Source organism: Nerophis lumbriciformis, linkage group LG33, assembly GCF_033978685.3.
Source record: "Nerophis lumbriciformis linkage group LG33, RoL_Nlum_v2.1, whole genome shotgun sequence".
Classification (NCBI taxonomy): domain Eukaryota; kingdom Metazoa; phylum Chordata; class Actinopteri; order Syngnathiformes; family Syngnathidae; genus Nerophis; species Nerophis lumbriciformis.
This window is the reverse complement of record NC_084580.2, coordinates 16,799,702-16,820,862: the sequence shown is the minus strand read 5'-3', so window position 1 is coordinate 16,820,862 and position 21,161 is coordinate 16,799,702. Positions and strand designations below refer to the sequence as shown.

General features: G+C 38.3%; 1 protein-coding gene and 1 non-coding gene across 2 annotated transcripts in view; both read left to right on the top strand.

Annotated features, from left to right (window-relative positions):
- The window catches only part of rasef (RAS and EF-hand domain containing), a 69,459-nt gene extending 48,505 nt beyond the window's left edge, over positions 1–20,954 (top strand). The window contains exons 8-19 of the mRNA XM_061928627.1: positions 2,163–2,231; positions 2,343–2,409; positions 2,513–2,598; positions 5,678–5,972; positions 8,075–8,269; positions 8,414–8,572; positions 8,739–8,883; positions 12,878–12,959; positions 13,712–13,826; positions 14,011–14,118; positions 15,542–15,618; positions 15,723–20,954. Coding sequence (XP_061784611.1) covers positions 2,163–2,231; positions 2,343–2,409; positions 2,513–2,598; positions 5,678–5,972; positions 8,075–8,269; positions 8,414–8,572; positions 8,739–8,883; positions 12,878–12,959; positions 13,712–13,826; positions 14,011–14,118; positions 15,542–15,618; positions 15,723–15,825 — 1,501 coding nt within the window. The 3' untranslated portion in view covers positions 15,826–20,954. The remainder of the gene's footprint in view (positions 1–2,162; positions 2,232–2,342; positions 2,410–2,512; positions 2,599–5,677; positions 5,973–8,074; positions 8,270–8,413; positions 8,573–8,738; positions 8,884–12,877; positions 12,960–13,711; positions 13,827–14,010; positions 14,119–15,541; positions 15,619–15,722) is intronic.
- On the top strand, positions 20,523–20,604 carry trnal-aag (transfer RNA leucine (anticodon AAG)). Its single transcript has one exon. It is a non-coding gene; the product is annotated as a tRNA-Leu (tRNA).
- Positions 20,955–21,161: the final 207 nt, after the last annotated feature.

Genomic DNA, 21,161 nt, shown 5'->3' with positions numbered 1-21,161 from the left:
CTATAAAAAAATGGTATGGCCGGGTCATGAAAGTATATGTAATTAAAATATTTTTAATCCACACCTTTATTTGTATAGAAATATTGGTATTGTTGTGCAGCACAGTTAGAGGTGTCACGATCCGATCTAGATATTGATTCGATATCGGCAAAAAAATTAAACAACTATCGGATATTGGCTTGCATCTAAAAACCCAGATACAAGGTCTGATGAAAGCAGTCCTGCACCACGTTTAATTGTGCAAAGCTGGACAGTCAGTTAAAGGCCTACTGAAATGCGATTTTCTTATTTAAACGGGGATAGCAGGTCCATTCTATGTGTCATTATTGATCATTTCGCGATATTGCCATATTTTTGCTGTATGGATTTAGTAAAGAACATTGACGATAAAGTTCGCAACTTTTGGTCGCTGATAAAAAAGCCTTGCCTGTACCGGAAGTAGCAGACGAGTAGCGTGACGTCACAGGTTGTGCAGCTCCTCACATCTGCACATTGTTTACAATCATGGCCACCAGCAGCGAGAGCGATTCGGACCGAGAAAGCGACGATTTCCCCATTAATTTGAGCGAGGATGAAAGATTTGTGGATGAGGAAAGTGAGAGTGAAGGACTAGAGGGCAGTGGGAGCGATTCAGATAGGGAAGATGCTGTGAGAGGCGGGTGGGACCTGATATTCAGCTGGGAATGACTAAAACAGTAAATAAACACAAGACATATATATACTCTATTAGCCACAACACAACCAGGCTTATATTTAATATGCCACAAATTAATCCCGCATAACAAACACCTCCCCCCTCCCGTCCACATAACCCGCCAATACAACTCAAACACCTGCACAACACACTCAATCCCACAGCCCAAAGTACCGTTCACCTCCCCAAAGTTCATACAGCACATATATTTCCCCAAAGTCCCCAAAGTTACGTACGTGACATGCACATAGCGGCATGCACGTACGGGCAAGCGATCAAATGTTTGGAAGCCACAGCTGCATGCGTACTCACGGTACCGCGTCTGCTATCCAACTCAAAGTCCTCCTGGTAAGAGTCTCTGTTGTCCCAGTTCTCCACAGGCCAATGGTAAAGCTTGACTGTCATCTTTCGGGAATGTAAACAATGAAACACCGGCTGTGTTATCCGGCACAACAGTCAGGGGGTGCATTCTACGGCGGGGGTGCGTTATCCGGCACAACACCTGCCGCAATACACCGCTTCCCACCTACAGCTTTCTTCTTTGCTGTCTCCATTGTTCATTGAACAAATTGCAAAAGATTCACCAACACAGATGTCCAGAATACTGTGGAATTTTGCGATGAAAACAGACGACTTAATAGCTGGCCACCATGCTGTCCCAAAATGTCCGCTACAATCCGTGACGTCACGCGCAGACGTCATCATACCGAGACGTTTTCAGCAGGATATTCCGCGCGAAATTTAAAATTGCACTTTAGTAAGCTAACCCGGCCGTATTGGCATGTGTTGCAATGTTAAGATTTCATCATTGATATATAAACTATCAGACTGCGTGGTCGGTAGTAGTGGGTTTCAGTAGGCCTTTAAAGGCTAAATGTCCTCCAATAAGCACATAAGGTTAGTGTTTTCTTGTATTGTAGTGAAGTCATTTACTAAAGGTAAACATGGTAGGCTATAGGCTATTAGGAGCTAGCAGCTACTGTACACAACAGCTAAGTACACTATAACACACAAGGTAGACATATGTGTAATAAGTGACCTTCAATATTGCAGTTTATATAAGGTCAGTGTATAGTAAGTATGAGTATAAAATACTTATCAAATAATTATAGTTGCATATTACTAACAAATACAAATTATCCACTAACAAATGTGTCTGGATCAGTCAATTTACTGCATAATGCGCTTAATTTTAATGAATTATTGTGATTAGTATTTGACGCCCAAAAAACGAATTAACAATCTGCTTCAAAAGCATAGATGATGGGATCTGAGCCGAGGATGTTCTTGTGGCTTGTGCAGCCCTTTGAGACACTTGTGATTTAGGGCTATATAAATCAACTTTGATTGATTGATTGATTGAAAGGCAAATTTCCTGAAAATGCCATTTTGCAGCTAACTTGCATTTTTGTTTGTATAAAATTATTTTCACATTTTGGGAATTTTGTTTTACTTTTTGTACTTGCAGAGACGAGGAGCTCATGGAGCAGTTCTCTGACGAGCGCGACATCCTGGAGAGTCAGATTGACATCCTGCAGTAAGTCACGCACAGCGACACGAAAAGCGCATTTGACTCAGCTGTTGCTTCAATTTGAGAGATTAGATATGGTTGTATAAAAAATAATATTGTGCTTCTGTGCGCGGAAAGGACAGCCAACAGGAAGCTCCACGACAGCAACGACAGCCTGAGAGCTGCATTGGAGAGGCTCACTAAGGTAACCTGACTCCCAGATGCCTTAAGAGCCGCGCCGGACAAACTCATCGACTATTCTTTGTATAATTACTCTTGGAAGTACTGTGTGAATGTGTGTGTTACAGTCCGGTAACAGCGGGTCATCGGGTAACACAAAGAACCAAGGCAGAAGTAAAAGCATCTGTTACACTTCCCCGTACGCTTTGGACAGGTAAGATTGAATTTGTTATATATAGCATGTCAAACTGGATTTGATGCAGATTGCAGTTTCAGTGGCACATTCAAACACTTAGGGCCTGATCTACTCAGATCCAAATAACAAGTGCTAAATAGTATGTACGAACTATAAAATTATGTGTATTATTACTGGTGAGTTATCTACAAAAGCAACTGATAGCTGACAACAAGTGCAAAAGTGGTGCAAACCGCCATATTTAAATAAGTCATCCAGCAGATAACCAATTATAAAATAATATTGCTGAAAAAGACAGTATGTCTAAAATGTTTATATGTTGACACGTGCACAGACAAAATATTCTCTCTCTCCATCATCTGTCTTTACAGCGCCTCCTTTCTCGCAGCCATTTGTGCAAAACTGTGCCAGTTTGCCCGAACATTCCAAAACAGCAGCCACAAGACAATTTTAGTCTTGATAGATCACATTGCGAGTGCTAAATGATTATATTCGCAGCGCCTCCTTCGACTGTTGTGGGCGTTCTAATAATCTGCATACGCCAAATGGATTGCACTCCTTATTTTGCTCATTGAAGAAATGCAATCCTCTGCACATGAGCTGAGTAGAGTGATTCTCAAACTGTACAACGTGTCCCACTTGTGGTACGAGGGCTTTATCTAGTGGTGCGCCAAAGTACAGTGTTTTGTTTTCCTATATTCAAACACAGTGTTACTGTTCAAACGGTGTGCAATGTTACAGTGTCAAAAAAATATTAAATATACTTGGTAAATAAAACCTCTGCCTTGCTTTTAATGAATACGTAGACCTACTATGCTACTGTATTTTATTGTTAGTCATTATGGTGGTACTTGGAGAGACAATTTTTTTCTGAGATGGTACTTGGGTAAAAAAAAGTTTGAGGACCGCTGGTTTAGTATTTAAGGTTGCGCATGTTTTAAAACACGCAACCCTTCGGTAGATCAGGCCCGATATATTTGAAAGGTGAAAATCTGTGGTGAAGTCATTCACCAGAGACCACGCTCTCAAATTGTCATGATCCGTGGTCCGGATCATGTTTTTGTTATGTTTTGTTAGTTTTAGACTCCATGAGTTCCTGTTTTTGTGTGCGCCCTTGTTTGTTTTAGTTACCATGGCGACTTATGATTTTCACCTGCCTCTGGTGTTCGGGACACGCACCTGTTTCCAATCAAGAGACATAATTTAAGCCCACCTTTGCCAGTCAGTCATCGTGGCGTCATTATTGGTTTCATGCCACAGTTTCATGTTGTGCTATGCCAAAAGTTATGTTAGTTGTTTCATGCCACAGTAAGTCTTGTTTTTTCCATGCCATAGTCCATGTTAAGTGTTTAGCTGCGTTAAGTTTTTTTTTGTTCATTAACTTCTCGTGTGAACGGCACGCTTTTCTTTTGTTTGGTTCCGGTCTTTGTGATGTGTAAGATTAATTGAGAATATAAATATGTTCCTACCTGCAAGCCTTGTCCAGAATAGTCCGTTTGCATCCCGGGAGAACAAACCTCGCAGTAAGCTGCGACCCCCCCGTCTTGACACAAATGGCGATTTTCCACTACAGAGTACCGGCTTCGCGAGCTTTTGTTTTTTTAATTGTAATTTTTAGTCGCCAGAAATGTTTCGTCTTATGTTGATGCTGCGAGAATGAACTTGAACCTGTATGGTATTTGCTCAGCACACTTGGAACCCAAGCAGACTCTTTCTAGTACCGACCAGTACTTACTGGTACCTGCTATTGCCAATGAAAAACCTGAGTAGAGTTTGGGAAAACATCTTTTCATCTGTATACGTGTTGGAATGTATGTCTGCTGGGATACATGGTGGTCATCTACAGTCATGTATTTCTACTTATGAGTAGAGATGTCCGATAATATCGGACTGCCGATATTATCGGCCAATAAATGCTTTAAAATGTAATATCGGAAATTATCGGTATCGGGACGGCGTGGCGCAGTGGAAGAATGGCCGTGCGCGACCCGAGGGTCCCTGGTTCAATCTCCACCTAGTACCAACCTCGTCATGTCCGTTGTGTCCTGAGCAAGACACTTCACCCTTGCTCCTGATGGGTGCTGGTTAGCGCCTTGCATGGCAGCTCCCACCATCAGTGTGTGAATGTGTGTGTGAATGGGTAAATGTGGAAGTAGTGTCAAAGCGCTTTGAGTACCTTGAAGGTAGAAAAGCACTATACAAGTACAACCCATTTATCATTATTTCAAAAAGTAAAATGTATGACTTTTTAAAACGCCGCTGTACGGAGTGGTACCTTAAAGGCACTGCCTTTGCGTGCCGGCCCAGTCACATAATATCTACGGCTTTTCACACACACAAGTGAATGCAAGCATACTTGATCAACAGCCATACAGGTCACACTGAGGGTGGCCGTATGAACAACTTTAACACTGTTACAAATATGCGCCACACTGTGAACCCACACCAAACAAGAATGACAAACACATTTCGGGAGAACATCCGCACCGTAACACAACATAAACACAACAGAACAAATACCCAGAACCCCTTGCAGCACTAACTCTTCCAGGATGCTACAATATACACCCCCCGCTAACCCCCCAACCCCGCCCACCTCAACCTCCTCATGTCCCAAATTCCAAGCTGCTGTTTTGAGGCATGTTAAAAAAAATTATGCACTTTGTGACTTCAATAATAAATATGGCAGTGCCATGTTGGCATTTTTTTCCATAACTTGAGTTGATTTATTTTGGAAAACCTTGTTACATTGTTTAATGCATCCAGCGGGGCATCACAACAAAATTAGGCATAATAATGTGTTAATTCCACGACTGTATATATCGGTATCGGTTGATATCGGAATCGGTAATCAAGAGTTGGACAATATCGGAATATTGGATATCGGCAATAAATCTCTAATTATGAGCCTTGGTGGAGGTCTGACTGAGTGCTCTTGTTGTCTTTTTATTCTTGAAGCACATTCACAGCAAACATTTACTTAAGCACTGGAGATGCTAACTCCTTCAAACCTGACAAACCGGCTTCGGAAAAGAGCCTCCAACTGCATCGTCAGATTCTCATCATGGTTCCGTTGAGTCCTGCGACCCTTTTTCAGGTTCTGCGAGCGCCCGGACGACTACCCAATATTCGGCCGCCGGCCCAGCAGCGACTCCTTGGCGTTGGCGCTGTGCGACCCGGGGCTGCGGAGGCGCAACAGCAGCGAGTGCGAGGAGGACAGTCTGCCCGAGATCTACATGGACAGCGGCCTGTCCACGCTGCGAGGATCGCACGGTGGTTACGACTCTGAGCAGGAAGCCAAAGGCCTAGAAGAGGAGGACGAGGTGGAGGATAGGGGGAAGAAGAAAATGGAGTTCACTGACAGCCTGATTGAAGAAACGTCTGACGCTGAGGTGAGATGACACATTGAAGGTATTTGATCATGTTTTACATTTGTTGCCTCTATTTTGAATCGTTTAAGATAAGTAATGTGCAGTGCAAAGCACATGAAAGACCATTGCTGCCCCCTGGTGCTCAAACATAGAAATAATTGTAAGAGCAGAATCAATGTATTGGAAATGACAACAACGTAACCCACTGGGCCTCCTCTAATTGTTTAGTGTACATGTTGTTGAAACCATGAAAATTGTTTGGGTTTTTATGAAACAAAATAGTAAAAACTGCCTTGAAATAAATATAAACATCATGAAATAAATACAATACATTGGTCATGAAATAAACAAATAAGTTCAGTATAATTATTTAAGTATTTTAGGATATTTCAGCTTATGTTTCACAGTTTAATTAATGAATGTATTATATGTTTAATTTATTTCACCCTTTAATTAATGTTTTAAATTCGATATTTAATTTGCCTTATATTCCAAACTCCATAATTAAATGAATAAAAATGTCTTAAAAAAGTAAAAATGTCATTAAAATATATAAACTGAAATATAAGTTGTATAAAGTAAATTAAAAAAAATAGATATCTAAAAAACATGTTCACTATGTTAACTATTTACAGATGAATTCATTTTTAGTTCAGTTCAGTTTATTTCGAACATGCATACAATACAATTACAATGTAATACATCGCATATTTCCAGTTGACTTAATGGATAATCTAATCAAATATTTCATGGGTTGGGTTGTACTTGTATAGCGCTTTTCTACCTTCAAGGTACTCAAAGCGCTTTGACACTACTTCCACATTTACCCATTCACACACTGATGGAGGGAGCTGCCATGCAAGGCGCTAACCAGCACCCATCAGGAGCAAGGGTGAAGTGTCTTGCTCAGGACACAACGGACATGACGAGGTTGGTACTAGGTGGGGATTGAACCAGGGACCCTCGGGCCGCGCACGGCCATTCTTCCACTGCGCCACGCCGTCCCCTAATTCATATTCAATTAGTTAATTTATATTGTATCTTCCACTATTAAATTGGAATGATATTTCTCTTTTTTGGTACCTTTAATCTTCTTTAACTTAATAAAAAATCTAATTATTGAAAAGGTATTACAATTTTTTTTAAAGTCTGATTATATATCATTATTTAAGCCATTAATGGGCAATATAATACATGATTTCACATTTTACATAGTTTACAGGTGTGTACCTTATGTTATGGCCAGAAAACATATTAAACAGTCATTTTTAAGTCAAAGTACGGTAAGCAGCTACAACCATATTGTACATAGTACACTGCATGTTTACATGTTTATGACCGGACATGAACTTTTTACAGTCATTTTAGGTGTGATTATACATGTGATTATAATGATAATGTCCTGTTTACGTGTGATTATTATGATAACGTCTTGTTGTTTACATGTGATTATTATGATAATGTATTGTTGTTTACATATGATGATTATGATAATGATTGTTGTTTTACATGCTTCACGGTGGCAGAGGGGTTAGTGCATCTGCCTCACAATACGAAGGTCCTGAGTAGTCTTGGGTTCAATCCCGGGCTCGGGATCTTTCTGTGTGGAGTTTGCATGTTCTCCCCATGACTGCGTGGGTTCCCTCCGGGTACTCCGGCTTCCTCCCACTTCCAAAGACATGCACCTGGGGATAAGTTGATTGGCAACACTAAATTGGCCCTAGTGTGTGAATGTGAGTGTGAATGTTGTCTGTCTATCTGTGTTGGCCCTGCGATGAGGTGGCGACTTGTCCAGGGTGTACCCCGCCTTCCGCCCGATTGTAGCTGAGATAGGCTCCAGCACCCCCGCGACCCCAAAGGGAATAAGCGGTAGAAAATGGATGGATGGATGGATGTTTGCGTGTGATTATTACGATAACGTCTTGTATGTTTACATGTTTATGACCGGACATTAACTTTTTACAGTCATTTTAGGTGTAATTATACATGTGATTATAATGATAATGTATTGTTGTTTGCTTGTTACTATTATGATAATGTATTATTGTTTACGTGTGATTAATACAATGTATTTTTAATGTATTAACTATTCATTTTTTGTTGTCGTGCTTTTCATATCTCAGCCACCAGAGACGCAGGATGTCGAGTCAGCATTTGGCTCGGATGGCAGTTCAGTTTTGGACTGGAAGCCATCTGAACCCATTCCCGTATTCGCATCTGTGCCCCCGCCCACACCGGAGGCCCCACCCACACCGGAGGCCCCACCCACACCGGAGGCCCCGCCCACCCGAAAACCCATCAGTGCCATCAGCGTGAAGGTAAGATGAGACAGGAGATGGAGGTATAATAGGTGTTTGTGTGTGGTTATAACAATAATGTATTGTTATTTGAGTGTGTTTATTACAATGTATTTTAAATGTATTAATTATTCATGTTTTAATGTCGTGTTTTTCACATCCCAGCCACCAGAGACGCAGGACGTCGAGTCGGCATTTGGCTCAGACAGCAGTTCAGGTTTGGACTGGAAGCCATCTGAACCCTTTCCCGTATCAGCTTCTGTGGCCCCGCCCACACCTGTGGCTATGCCCACTCGAAAAGCCATCAGTGCCATCAGCGTAAAGGTGAGACGAGACAGGCGATGGAGGTCTAAATACAAGCCATGTTATGTAGTACCTCTGGTCGAAACACATCATTTAGAATACTTCCACTGCCCTATTTTGTTTGGAATGAGCAGAAGCAATGTTAAAGAGCAGTATGTCAGTTCCAAAGTTGTGTTGTTGTCGCCAGAAGGAGGGCAGGTCCGATCTTGGCTACATGACATCAGAAAAGGCCTACAGGATTGTCCTGGCGGGGGACGCCGCTGTGGGAAAGTCCAGCTTCCTGCTTCGTCTTTGCATGAACGAATTCAAGATGAACTCCAACGCAACCCTCGGTGAGTTTAAAGACGCCATATGTAATCAATTGACTTCCATGTAACAGCCCGCAAAACCATGTAGATCACAGGTGTCGAACAAAACGCCCGCCACATTGTTTTATTTGGCCCTCGAAAGCTTGGAAATAAAGGACTTAAATAAAGGAAAGGTATTACCGTATTTTTCGGAGTATAAGTCGCTCCGTAGCATAAGTCGCACCGGCCGAAAATGCATAATAAAGAAGGAAAAAACATATAAGTCGCACTGGAGTATAAGTCGCATTTTTGGGGGAAATTTATTTGATAAAACCCAACACCAAGAATAGACATTAGAAAGGCAATTTAAAATAAATAAAGAATAGTGAACAACAGGCTGAATAAGTGTACGTTATATGAGGCATAAATAACCAACTGAGAACGTGCCTGGTATGTTAACGTAACATATTATGGTAAGAGTCATTCAAATAACTATAACATATAGAACATGCTATACGTTTACCAAACAATCTGTCACTCCTAATCGCTAAATCCCATGAAATCTTATATGTTTAGTCTCTTACGTGAATGAGCTAAATAATATCATTTGATATTTTACGGTAATGTGTTAATAATTTCACACATAAGTCGCTCCTGAGTATAAGTCGCACCCCCGGCCAAATTATGAAAAAAAACTGCGATTTATAGTCCGAAAAATACGGTAATTCTTTCAATTTTGACAGAACAATTGCATGTATTTGAAACTGAATTATTATCTGATCATGCAACAAATACTGCATTAACATGCTGTATATTGTGTAATAGTATCATGTTAATATAATATACCGTATTTTTCGGATTATAAGTCGCAGTTTTTTTCATAGTTTGGCCGGGGGTGCGACTTATACTCAGGAGCGACTTATGTGTGAAATTATTAACACATTACCGTAAAATATCAAATATTATTTAGCTCATTCACGTAAGAGACTAGGCGTATATCAGCAATCGTCACACACACACGTCAACCAATAAAAATTTGGCGGGAGCAGGTCTTGGCAGAAGTGTATTGTGAAAAAAAAGATGCTACCTGCTACTTCCGTCCATCCATCCATTTTCTACCGCTTATTCCCTTCGGGGTCGCGGGGGGCGCTGCAGCCTATCTCAGCTACAATCGGGCGGAAGGCGGGGTACAACCTGGACAAGTCGCCACCTCATCGCAGGGCCAACACAGATAGACAGACAACATTCACACTCACATTCACACACTAGGGCCAATTTAGTGTTGCTGCTACTTCCGTACCTATGAAAATTGATCCTAACTTATAAAAACTGAGAAGGGCTGGACAAAAATGGCACCGAAAAGAAAATCATATACTGCAGGTTACAAGCTGGAAGTAGTGAAATATGCAGCAGAAAACGGCGATCGAGCAGCAGAAAGAAAGTTTGGAGTAAGTGAGAAACTTGTAAGGGACTGGCGAAAAGCGGAGGCTACTTTTACTGAAATGAAGAAAACTAAAAAAGCTAATCGCGGGCTAAAAGCTAGGTGGCCACAGCTCGAGGAACGAATTCACAAATGGGTGCTTAAAAATTGCCTTTCAAATGTCTATTCTTGGTGTTGGATTTTATCAAATAAATTTCCCCAAAAAATTTCAACTTATACTCCAGTGCGACTTATATATGTTTTTTTTTTCCTTCTTTATTGTGCATTTTCGGCCGGTGCGACTTATACTCCGGAGCGATTTATACTCCGGAGCGATTTATAATCCGAAAAATACGGTAGTGTATATTATCATGATACATTAAAAGGTATATACATTCCCTGCTACAAGCGGCCCTCTGAGGGAAGCTATAACTGCCATGTGGCCCTCAATAAAAACGAGTTTGACACCCCTGATGGTAATAATACAAATAGCTTCTCTGTTGTTGTCATGGCTACTTTTATATTTTAATATTATTTTATATTACATTATTGATATTATAATCTAGACTGACCATATGTCCTCTTTTACCCGGACATGTCCTCTTTTGCGGGGCTGTCCGGGCTGTCCGGGTGGAGTTTCTTAAATCCCTCAAATGTCCGGCATTTTGAGTTAGGGTTGCGTGTATTTTCAATGTACGTTCAGGGTTAGGAAGGGGTTGAAAACAAAACAAATTGTGAAGTTGTGTGCACGCAGCAGCATTTGTGAGGGAGGGGCAGAGACAGAGAGAGTGAGGGATTTTTTGATTGATTGAAAGTTTTATGAGTAGATTGCACAGTACAGTACATATTCCGTACAATTGACCACTAAATGGTAACACCCGAATAAGTTTTTCAACTTGTTTAAGTCGGGGTCTACGTTAGGGAGTGGAGAGACAGACAAGACACCCGGTTTGCTTGTTTTTTTTTATTGTATCGATTATCGCTTTCCGCCAGTGTTTTGTTTTGTTTATATTTGCCGGGTCAAATTTCCGTCCCGTTTATTGCGTTTTTATTTTGATTCGCCAAAAGTTTTATCAATGACAACTACTGTCTCAGTTTGCACTCGGACAAGTTTGCCACGAGGGGCTGTCAAAACTAAAACATTTTGAAATGAGGGATAGATCTGAAGTTGATGTAGACTCCAGCGATTTAAGCGTTAAATATAAAATGTATGTATGCCCTGGCACACCATTGTCATCATTTCATGACCGAAGCAAAACACTTTTTACACTTTTATACTGAAATAAATACACCTACAACTTATTCAATAAAATCATAGAAAAAACTATGAGCAGCAGTAAAGTTCAGATCCATGAAGGAAAGAAGAAAGTGAATTAATGTTTATACCGTATTTTTCGGAGTATAAGTCGCTCCGGACTATATGTCGCACCGACTGAAAATGCCTAATAAAAAAGGAAAAAAACATATATAAGTCGCACTGGAGTATAAGTCGCATTTTTTGGGGAAATTTATTTGATAAAAGCCAACACCAAGAATAGACATTTGAAAGGCAATTTAAAATAAATAAAGAATAGTGAACAACAGGCTGAATAAGTGTACGTTATATGAGGCATAAATAACCAACTGAGAACGTGCCTGGTATGTTAACGTAACATATTATGGTAAGAGTCATTCAAATAACTATAACATATAGAACATGCTATACGTTTACCAAACAATCTGTCACTCCTAATCGCTAAATCCCATGAAATCTTATACGTCTAGTCTCTTACGTGAATGAGCTAATTAATATTATTTGATCATTTACGGTAATGTGTTAATAATTTCACACATAAGTCGCTCCTGAGTATAAGTCGCACCCCCGGCCAAACTATGAAAAAAACTGCGACTTATAGTCTGAAAAATACTGTAACTGAATACATTTACATATGTATGCAAATTTGTTTTCTTTTTTTATTATTTTTTTTAATGAATTAAGTAACGTTTATGACAACCTTTTTCCAAAACACAATATAGAATGTGAGATATAACAGGATAATGCATACGTCTATCATTTGTTTTCAAAACGCTTACAAAAAAGTGGGACCCCAAAAATGTACTGTGGGACCCCATTTTTATGACTTGATGGGGTCCCTGAGAACCCATTTTGAAAATTCCTAGCGCCAACACTGCTGTCAACAGAGGAGAAAAAATGCTTTATTTAAATAAATATATTATTTATAAAGCAAGTTCAAGTATCATTGGCAAATTTTCACCTAGTCCCGGCCTTGGCACGCATGTATGTGTCTTCTTTTTGGGATTTCAGAAAATGGTCAGTCTATTATAATCAATATTAGAATATTTAACTTTTTTGATATCAATGGACAAGCCAGGACCCCTATCATCTCAGCTCTTATAATGTTACAATGCTCAATATACCTACAAAGCAAAACCAAATGAAATGTTTACTGTTCTAACACACTAGCAGTTCTGTTAGCTTTTTAGCATGTAGCCTTCATTCGCTTGACAGCTTTAGTTCTTACCATGTTTTTGTCATTTTTAAAATGTGCATATTCACCCCGCTCCATTTGTGTCCACCACAAAGTCGTGGTTTAAATGTACTTGTTTATTTGTGTTCAGGCGTTGATTTCCAAATGAAGACGCTTGTAGTGGACGGAGAGCCCACTCTGTTGCAAATTTGGGACACCGCCGGACAGGAGAGGTGTGTGTGTGCATGTGTGTTTATGTGTGTGCGTGTGTGTGTGTGTGCACATATATGGTCGTCCCCAGGTTTGTTTGTGAACAAGTACACTGCAAAAACTGAAATCTAAGTAAGAATAAATATCTCAAATAAGGGTGATATTTGCTTATTTTCTGTCTGATAAGATAATTCTTCTCACTAAGCAGATTTTATGTTAGTGTTTTACTTGTTTTAAGGGTTTTGGTCCTAAATGATCTCAGTAAGATATTACAGCTTGTAGCTGAGATGTTATGACCTATATTGAGTAAAACATGCTTGAAACTAGAATATCAACTGTTGCAAAGCTGTGTCATCAACACTCACAAGTATAAACTACTTTTTTAAAGTAATTATTTCTTACTTCAACCATGGAAAAAAAAATCATGATGCAGAGCGCATATCATTATGTCAAGATAATGGCACTAGCATTTACTTAATTTAAGAATATTTTTCAACATATTGAGCAAAAAGGTCTTTTTTTTTTCTACCAAGAAAAGTGCACTTGTTATTAGTGAGAATATACTTATTTTAAGGTATTTTTGGGTTCATTTAAGTTAGCTAATTTTACTTGTTTTGGAAAGTCTTGACAAGCCGAATTTTCTTGTTTTATTGGCAGATAATTTTGCTTAGTTCAAATAAAATACCCCTCATTTTTGTTTTGTTTTCTTCTTGTTTTTGACACTGACTTTTTGCAGTGTAGTGACAGCATTTTTAAATTTGTGTTCTTTGTCCAGATTTCGCAGTATCGCAAAGTCGTATTTCCGGCGAGCGGACGGTGTGTTGCTGCTCTACGATGTCACGTGCGAGAAGAGTTTCCTGAGTGTGAGGGAGTGGGTGGACATGATTGAGGTAAAGCTCTCAAGTCAAAGTGGACAAGGACGAGGAGACATGTTTCACTTTCCGTCCTAATGTTTTGTTTGTCTCTTTGCACAAGCAGCAGATATGTAAGTGTCGGACATGATAGTGTGTGTTGTATTGTGTGTTTCTGTTGTTGCTGTTTGTGTTTTGATGTTATATTTCATGTGCACAACAGGACATGTCTCAGGAGGACGTCCCCATCATGCTGATTGGTAATAAGTGTGACCTCAGACAAGAAGCAGCCAACTGTGTCCCCACCAGCTATGGAGAGAAACTAGCTATGGTGATTATTATTATTATTGTTATTGTTGTCGTTACTGTACTTTTTGTCACTACACTTTTATTTCGAACATGCATACAATAGAAATTACAATGTAATGCATCACATATTTACAGTTGTTTCATTACAGCACGTTTGAAAAGGAGTAGGAAGAAGCAGATCTTATTTAATTCTACCCCTTTTCGTATCATAGCAGTTTTATCTCATTTCTCTGTTCTCTCTAACGCAACGGTGAATAAATAAATTGGTAAATAAATTAATATACAATAAGTAAGTAAACATATATTAAATACATAAATAAATATGAGACATATAGACATATACACAATAATTAAAGTTCTCATAATTAAATAGTTAAGTAATTTATGTTTCACCTCAGAGATTAATGAGATTTTTTTTTTTTAAAGGTTCATCATAATTGTTCTTTTTTAAAATATTTTTTAATAATATTAAGATATACCTCTGACGTTTTTACATGTACTAACTATTTATTTTCTAAATGTGATTCATTGCTCAAAACAAATACTCTTGATGGATACAATTATAAAATATAATAACAAAATGTACAGGAATTAAAATATAAAATATAATTTATATATATATATATGACTATAATAATAATGAGAATACAATAACCATATATATATATATATATTTTTTTGTATTTCATTTAACTTGAATTATAATATATTTTAGTTATTATATTATGTGAATAATATACATTGTAATACTAATATATTTAATTTAATGTGAGAAATAATATATTGTTTAAAAAATTGTTGAATTTTGAATTTTTAATCTAATTAATAATGTCTTATTGAACAATAATAAACTATCAAATATATTTTTATTCATCAAATTAAATATAAAAATAATATATATGTGTAAAAGAATACATTAATGTGATTCATTGCTCAAAACAAATACTTTTGATGGATACAATTATAAAATACAATAACAAAATGTACAGGAATTAAAATATAAAATATAATTTATATATATATATGACTATAATAATAATGAGAATGCAATAACTATATATATATATTTTTTAATATTCCATTTAACTTGAATTATACTATATTTTAGTTATTATATTTTGTGAATAATATACATTGTAATACTAATATATTTATTTTAATGTGAGAAATAATATATTGTTTAAAAAATTGTTGAATTTTGAATTGTTTATGTAATTAATAATGTCTTATTGAACAATAATAAAGTATCAAATCTATTTTTATTTATCAAATTAAATATAAAAATAATATATATGTGTAAAAGAATACATTAAAATCAAGTACAACCTACTCTAATATATTATTATTATTATTATTACTTTTAGCTGTCATATTTTTATCATTTTTTGTTCAGTGTTTTCTTTCCTGCTTGAAAGTGTAAATAAATGATGTGTTTATGCAAACAGACATACAACACTCTCTTCTGTGAAACCAGCGCCAAAGATGGCTCCAACATAGTGGAAGCTGTGCTGCATTTAGCCAGGTAAAAAAAGAATAGATATGAAAATAGATTCCAAAATGATTCCGCTTACTACATTTTATTATTGAAAGTGTCTTTCTTTAAACTGACGTTCTCTCCCGTGCCAGGGAGGTGACCAAACATGCCACGTTTGATGAAAAGTGTCACTCTCAGTCACTGCCAAACTTGGACGCTCCCAGGAAAAAACCCAACTTCTCCTGCTGCACTTGATCGACTCGTCAGGCCTGGACTTTTTTTTATTGGGCCCGATGAGGACAAACGGGAGATGGAATGAGACAGAATGTTAACGGGACTTCAGTGAAATGAACAAGGCTTTTGCACAGGAAGCGGAATTGCAGCAGAAATTTTTGCTTCTCCTTTTTGGTCATTCCATGCTTTTTTTGGAACGTTTGCCATCATCTCGTGTCGCTTATTTCGCGCAATGTTTGCATGCATGAAGAGATGTCGTCGCAGAAGGAAAGAGGTGTGAAGGCAAGTAGCGCAAATGCTTTGAATTATGGCCACGGCAACAGAACCAATGTTGCAATAATCAGCCAGCGTTAACAGAACACATTTTTACACCAACTGCAACCCATTTTAAAGTGCATTCAGAGGTCCATATAAGTCACTTTTTTTTTTTACCTCAAATAATGCTCTGGAGTGCATGAGAAAGGGGGAAAAATAGCTGTTTTTGACTAAGCTGTCATTAGTTTTAAAGTATTAGTATATATATAGTATAAAGTATTGGGGGTGTAACGGTACACAAACATTTCGGTTCACGGTTCGGTTCATTTTCCGTACAGTAAGAAAACAACAAAATATAAATGTTTTGGTTATTTATTTACCAAATTTGTAAACAATGGCTTTATCCTTTTAACATTGGGAACACTATAATAATTCTGCCCACGTTAATTAATCAACATTAAACTGCCTCAAGTTGTTGCTCAGATTAAATAAAATGACAAAACTTTTCTTCTACATATAAGAAGTGTAACATTAAACAGTTTCAAGTCAACTCATCATGCTTAATTTATTACAGCATTTGGGAAGCCTGTAGTTGATTTTTATTATGTAAATGTTATATTTTTATGATAGCAGGGACCCTGCCATTCAAAACTAGGCTGCTCCTGTTACGATCCGCTCCATTACTAATGATTAATGTAACTATAGCTGAAAAAATGGTACAATAGCAATAGGAGAGACTATTCATCCCTGAACACCATGGAGTTCATGTAGGCTTAATGATGCAGTTACATTATTATATCAACGATCAGAGACAGAAACTCTTCATTTAACATAATGTCCTTTTTTGCTGCTTCAACACAGCTCAATCAACACAGAAAAAGGTCAAGTGAAATAACAGACAGACAGGGCTTTGCTATCCGTAACGCACACACACACACGCCGCAAAATGAGCTAACATTACGCTAAAAGCGAATTAGCCTTCACCTCAAGCCAGGACTGCGAGCGAGCTGAGCTGCCTTTTATATTTCTAGAAGGTCAACGGGCTCATAGTGATGTTACTAGTAGTTGACTGGGAGGTGTTTATTATAATTTGGGGAGAGTCCGCTGCCTGATACTTACCTGCTAAACGCTAAGCACTGACTACATGCGCTCTGAATACGCACTGCTGATTGGCTGTTACCGCTCTGTTTGTAACCAATCAGATGGTTGTGTGGGTGGGACAATGCTGGGTGCTGTGTAGAGGACTGACAGAGACAAGAGGCAGAAAGCGGAGCAGCTTGTTAAGACTTTAGCTTAGGCGGCTACTTCATATGTTCGCGTGGAAACTCGTTCGGTACACCTCCGAACCGAACCGAAGCCCCCGTACCGAAACGGTTCAATACAAATACACGTACCGTTACACCCCTATAAAGTATATATCTGTTGCACAACACCGCAGCAACAGAACCAACGTTGTAATAATCAGGCAGCGTTAACAGAACACATGATTTTTACACCAACTGCAACCCCTTTTAAAGTGCATGCAGAGGTCCATATAAGTCACTTTTTTTTACCTGAAATAATGCTCTGGAGTGCATGAGAAAGGGGGAAAAAATAGCTGTTTTTGACCAAGCTGTCATTAGTTTTAAAGTATTAGTATATATATAGTATAAAGCAGTGGTTCTTAACCTGGGTTCGATAGTACCCTAGGGCAGTGGTTCTCAAATGGGGGTACGCGTACCCCTGGGCGTACTTGAAGGTATGCCAAGGGGTACGTGAGATTTTTTTTTAAATATTCTAAAAATAGCAACAATTCAAAAATCCTTTATAAATATAAATAAAAACCTATCTTTTTTTCCAAATAGTTCAAGAAAGACCACTACAAATGAGCAATATTTTGCACTGTTATACAATTTAATAAATCAGAAACTGATGACATAGTGCTGTATTTTGCTTCTTTGTCTCTTTTTTTCAACCAAAAATGCTTTGCTCTGATTAGGGGGTACTTGAATTAAAAAAATGTTCACAGGGGGGTACATCACTGAAAAAAGGTTGAGAACCACTGCTCTAGGGGTTCGGTGTGTCGGGCTCAGGGGTTCGGCGGAGGTCAAAACACACCCGACTCATCGTGTAAATACAAACTTCTACCTATCGGCGTATTACGGATACGGCAACAGCTGACTGGTTTGCAGGTGTGTAATTTGTTGTGAGTTTATGCACTGTGTTGGTTTTGTTCTTTGAACAAGGTGATGTTCATGCACGGTTCATTTTGTGCACCAGTAAAAAAAACATGGTAACACTTTAGTATGGGGAACATATTCACCATTAATTAGTTGCTTATTAACATGCAAATTAGTAACATATCGGCTCTTAACTAGACATTATTAAGTACTTATTAATGCATTATTCGGCATGGCCTTTTTATAACCCTAACCCTCTAACCCTGACCCTAACCCTAACCAAATAACTCTAAATTAAGTCTTTATTACTTAGAATATGTTCCCCATACTAAAGTGTTACCAAAAACATATAACTTTGTCTTGAATTTGAAAAAAAACATCATTTTATTTTCCACTAAAGAAGGGTTCGGTGAATGCGCATATGAAAGTGGTGGGGTTCGGTACCTCCAACAAGGTTAAGAACCACTGGTATAAAGTATATATCTGTTGCACAACACCGCAGCAACAGAACCAATGTTGTAATAATCAGGCAGCGTTAACAGAACACATGATTTTTACACCAACTGCAACCCATTTTAAAGAGCATGCAGAGATCCATATAAGTCACTTTTTTTTTTTTACCTGAAATAATGATCTGGAGTGCATGAGAAAGGGGAAAGAGCTGTTTTTGACCAAGCTCAATCAATCAATCAATCTTTATTTATATAGCCCTAAATCACAAGTGTCTCAAAGGGCTGCACAAGCCACAACGACATCCTCGGTACAAAGCCCACAAAAGCTGTCATTAGTTTTAAAGTATTAGTATATATAGTATAAAGTATATATCTGCAGCTACAGAACCAATGTTGTAATAATCAGCCAGCGTTAACGGCGGTATAGCTCGGTTGGTAGAGTGGCCGTGTCAGCAACTTGAGGGTTCCAGGTTCGATCCCCGCTTCCGCCATCCTAGTCACTGCCGTTGTGTCCTTGGGCAAGACACTTTACCCACCTGCTCCCGGTGCCACCCACACTGGTTTAAATGTAACTTAGATATTGGGTTCCACTATGTAAAGCCACTAGAGAAAAAGCGCTATATAAATATAATTCATAACACATGATTTTTACACCAACTGCCACTGATTTTAAACTGCATGCAGAGGTCCATATAAGTCACTTGTGATTTATTTATTTATTTATTTTTTTACCTGAAATAATGATCTGGATTGCATGAGAAAGGTGTACAAAATAGCTGTTTTTGACCAAGCTGTCATTAATTATAAAGTATATTCAGTGGCCTTGTGGTTAGAGTGTTCGCCCTGAGATCGGCAGGTCGTGAGTTAAAACCCCAGCCGAGTCATACCAAAGACTATAAAAATTACCTCCCTGCAAGGGTTGGTGGAATTGGGGGTTAAATCACCAAAGTGATTCCCGAGTGTGGCCACCGCTGCTGCTCACTGCTCCCCTCACAAGGTCGATGGGTCAAACGCGGAGGGTAATTTCACCACACCTAGTGTGTGTGTGTGTGTGTGTGACTATCAGTGGTACTTTAACACCGCTGCAACAGAATCAATGCTGCAGAAAACTGCCTCGTCAGCATTATTGTGGCGATTAGTTCATTGTAAACGCACCATTTTTACACCAGCAACTCAGCAGAAATATTTTAAAGCACAGATAAAATATTTTAAAGCACAGATAAAGGTAGATAATAAATGTTCTTTATTTTTTTAATTTTATTTTTTAACAATAATAATTTAATACAGACCAGATGCTTTTGCAGGCCTCACACCTGGCGACTATATGAACGATGATGAAATGGAGGCATGTATTTACATGATGTGCAGTAAACATGACTCGTACCATGAAGAATCATTTACTCTTAAAACATGTTTTTAAGAACAAACTGCTGATCTGTGTCAAGACTTTTAAAAAGTACTCATTTGAACCTGTTCCTGTGTCTGCCCTACAGTGTTACGCTTCCAGCACATTCCGAGTTCATCTGTGTGAATGCTTGCAATATTAATAGTGATGGTCCGAGAAAGTGACGAGACGGAGAAGACAAGTTTTATCCCAGCAGGCACAAGACATGAAAACAACGTGGAGAACTTGTCCAGTTAAGTCCTGACGGTGAGGAACTCAAACCTAACGTTGAAACAACGTGCTTTTAGACGACGTTTAATCAATGTCGGGTTCTGACGTTGATTTAGCCATTGAATTTTGGTCATTTCCCAACAAATATTCTACAACACAAATACAACATTAAAACAACATGCTTTTTGATGTTTATTCGATGAAATTTGGTCATTTCCCAACAACCAAAGTGGATGTGGTAGCGTGGCCGAGCGGTCTAAGGCGCTGGATTAAGGCTCCAGTCTCTTCGGAGGCGTGGGTTCGAATCCCACCGCTGCCAACAATTATTTTATTTTTTTTACCATGAATTGATTTACGTGGACTTAAACAAGTTGAAAAACTTATTGGGGTGTTACCATTTAGTGGTCAATTGTACTGAATATGTACTGTTCTGTGCAATCTACTAATAAAAGTTTCAATCAATCAATCAATCAATCCAACGTTAGACATCAACGTTGTCTCAATTTACAATTACGACTATTTTGCAACATAACTTCAAGGTCAGTTTTAAAGGACATGTGCGTATAATCAAGGTTGTATCAATGTCTCGTGCCTGCTGGGGTTATTTCATGAAGGCGCTTTGTCCTCAGCTTCTTATCTGTTTTATTGTGTTGAAATGTGTCAAGTAAACCACCCCAAAAAAATGACTGTTGAGTTTTTCTTTTATTTGTGTTCCTCCACTATTATACAAGATTTGCCACACACTGGACTAAATACAACAAAATGGAGGTGAGTCCTTTTGTAAGTCCAAAGTCTAAAATGGATATCCAAAGTGTGGCCTTATTGGCTTGCGGAACATTCAAAAAAATTTTTTTTTTTTTTAAACGTAATTGACGA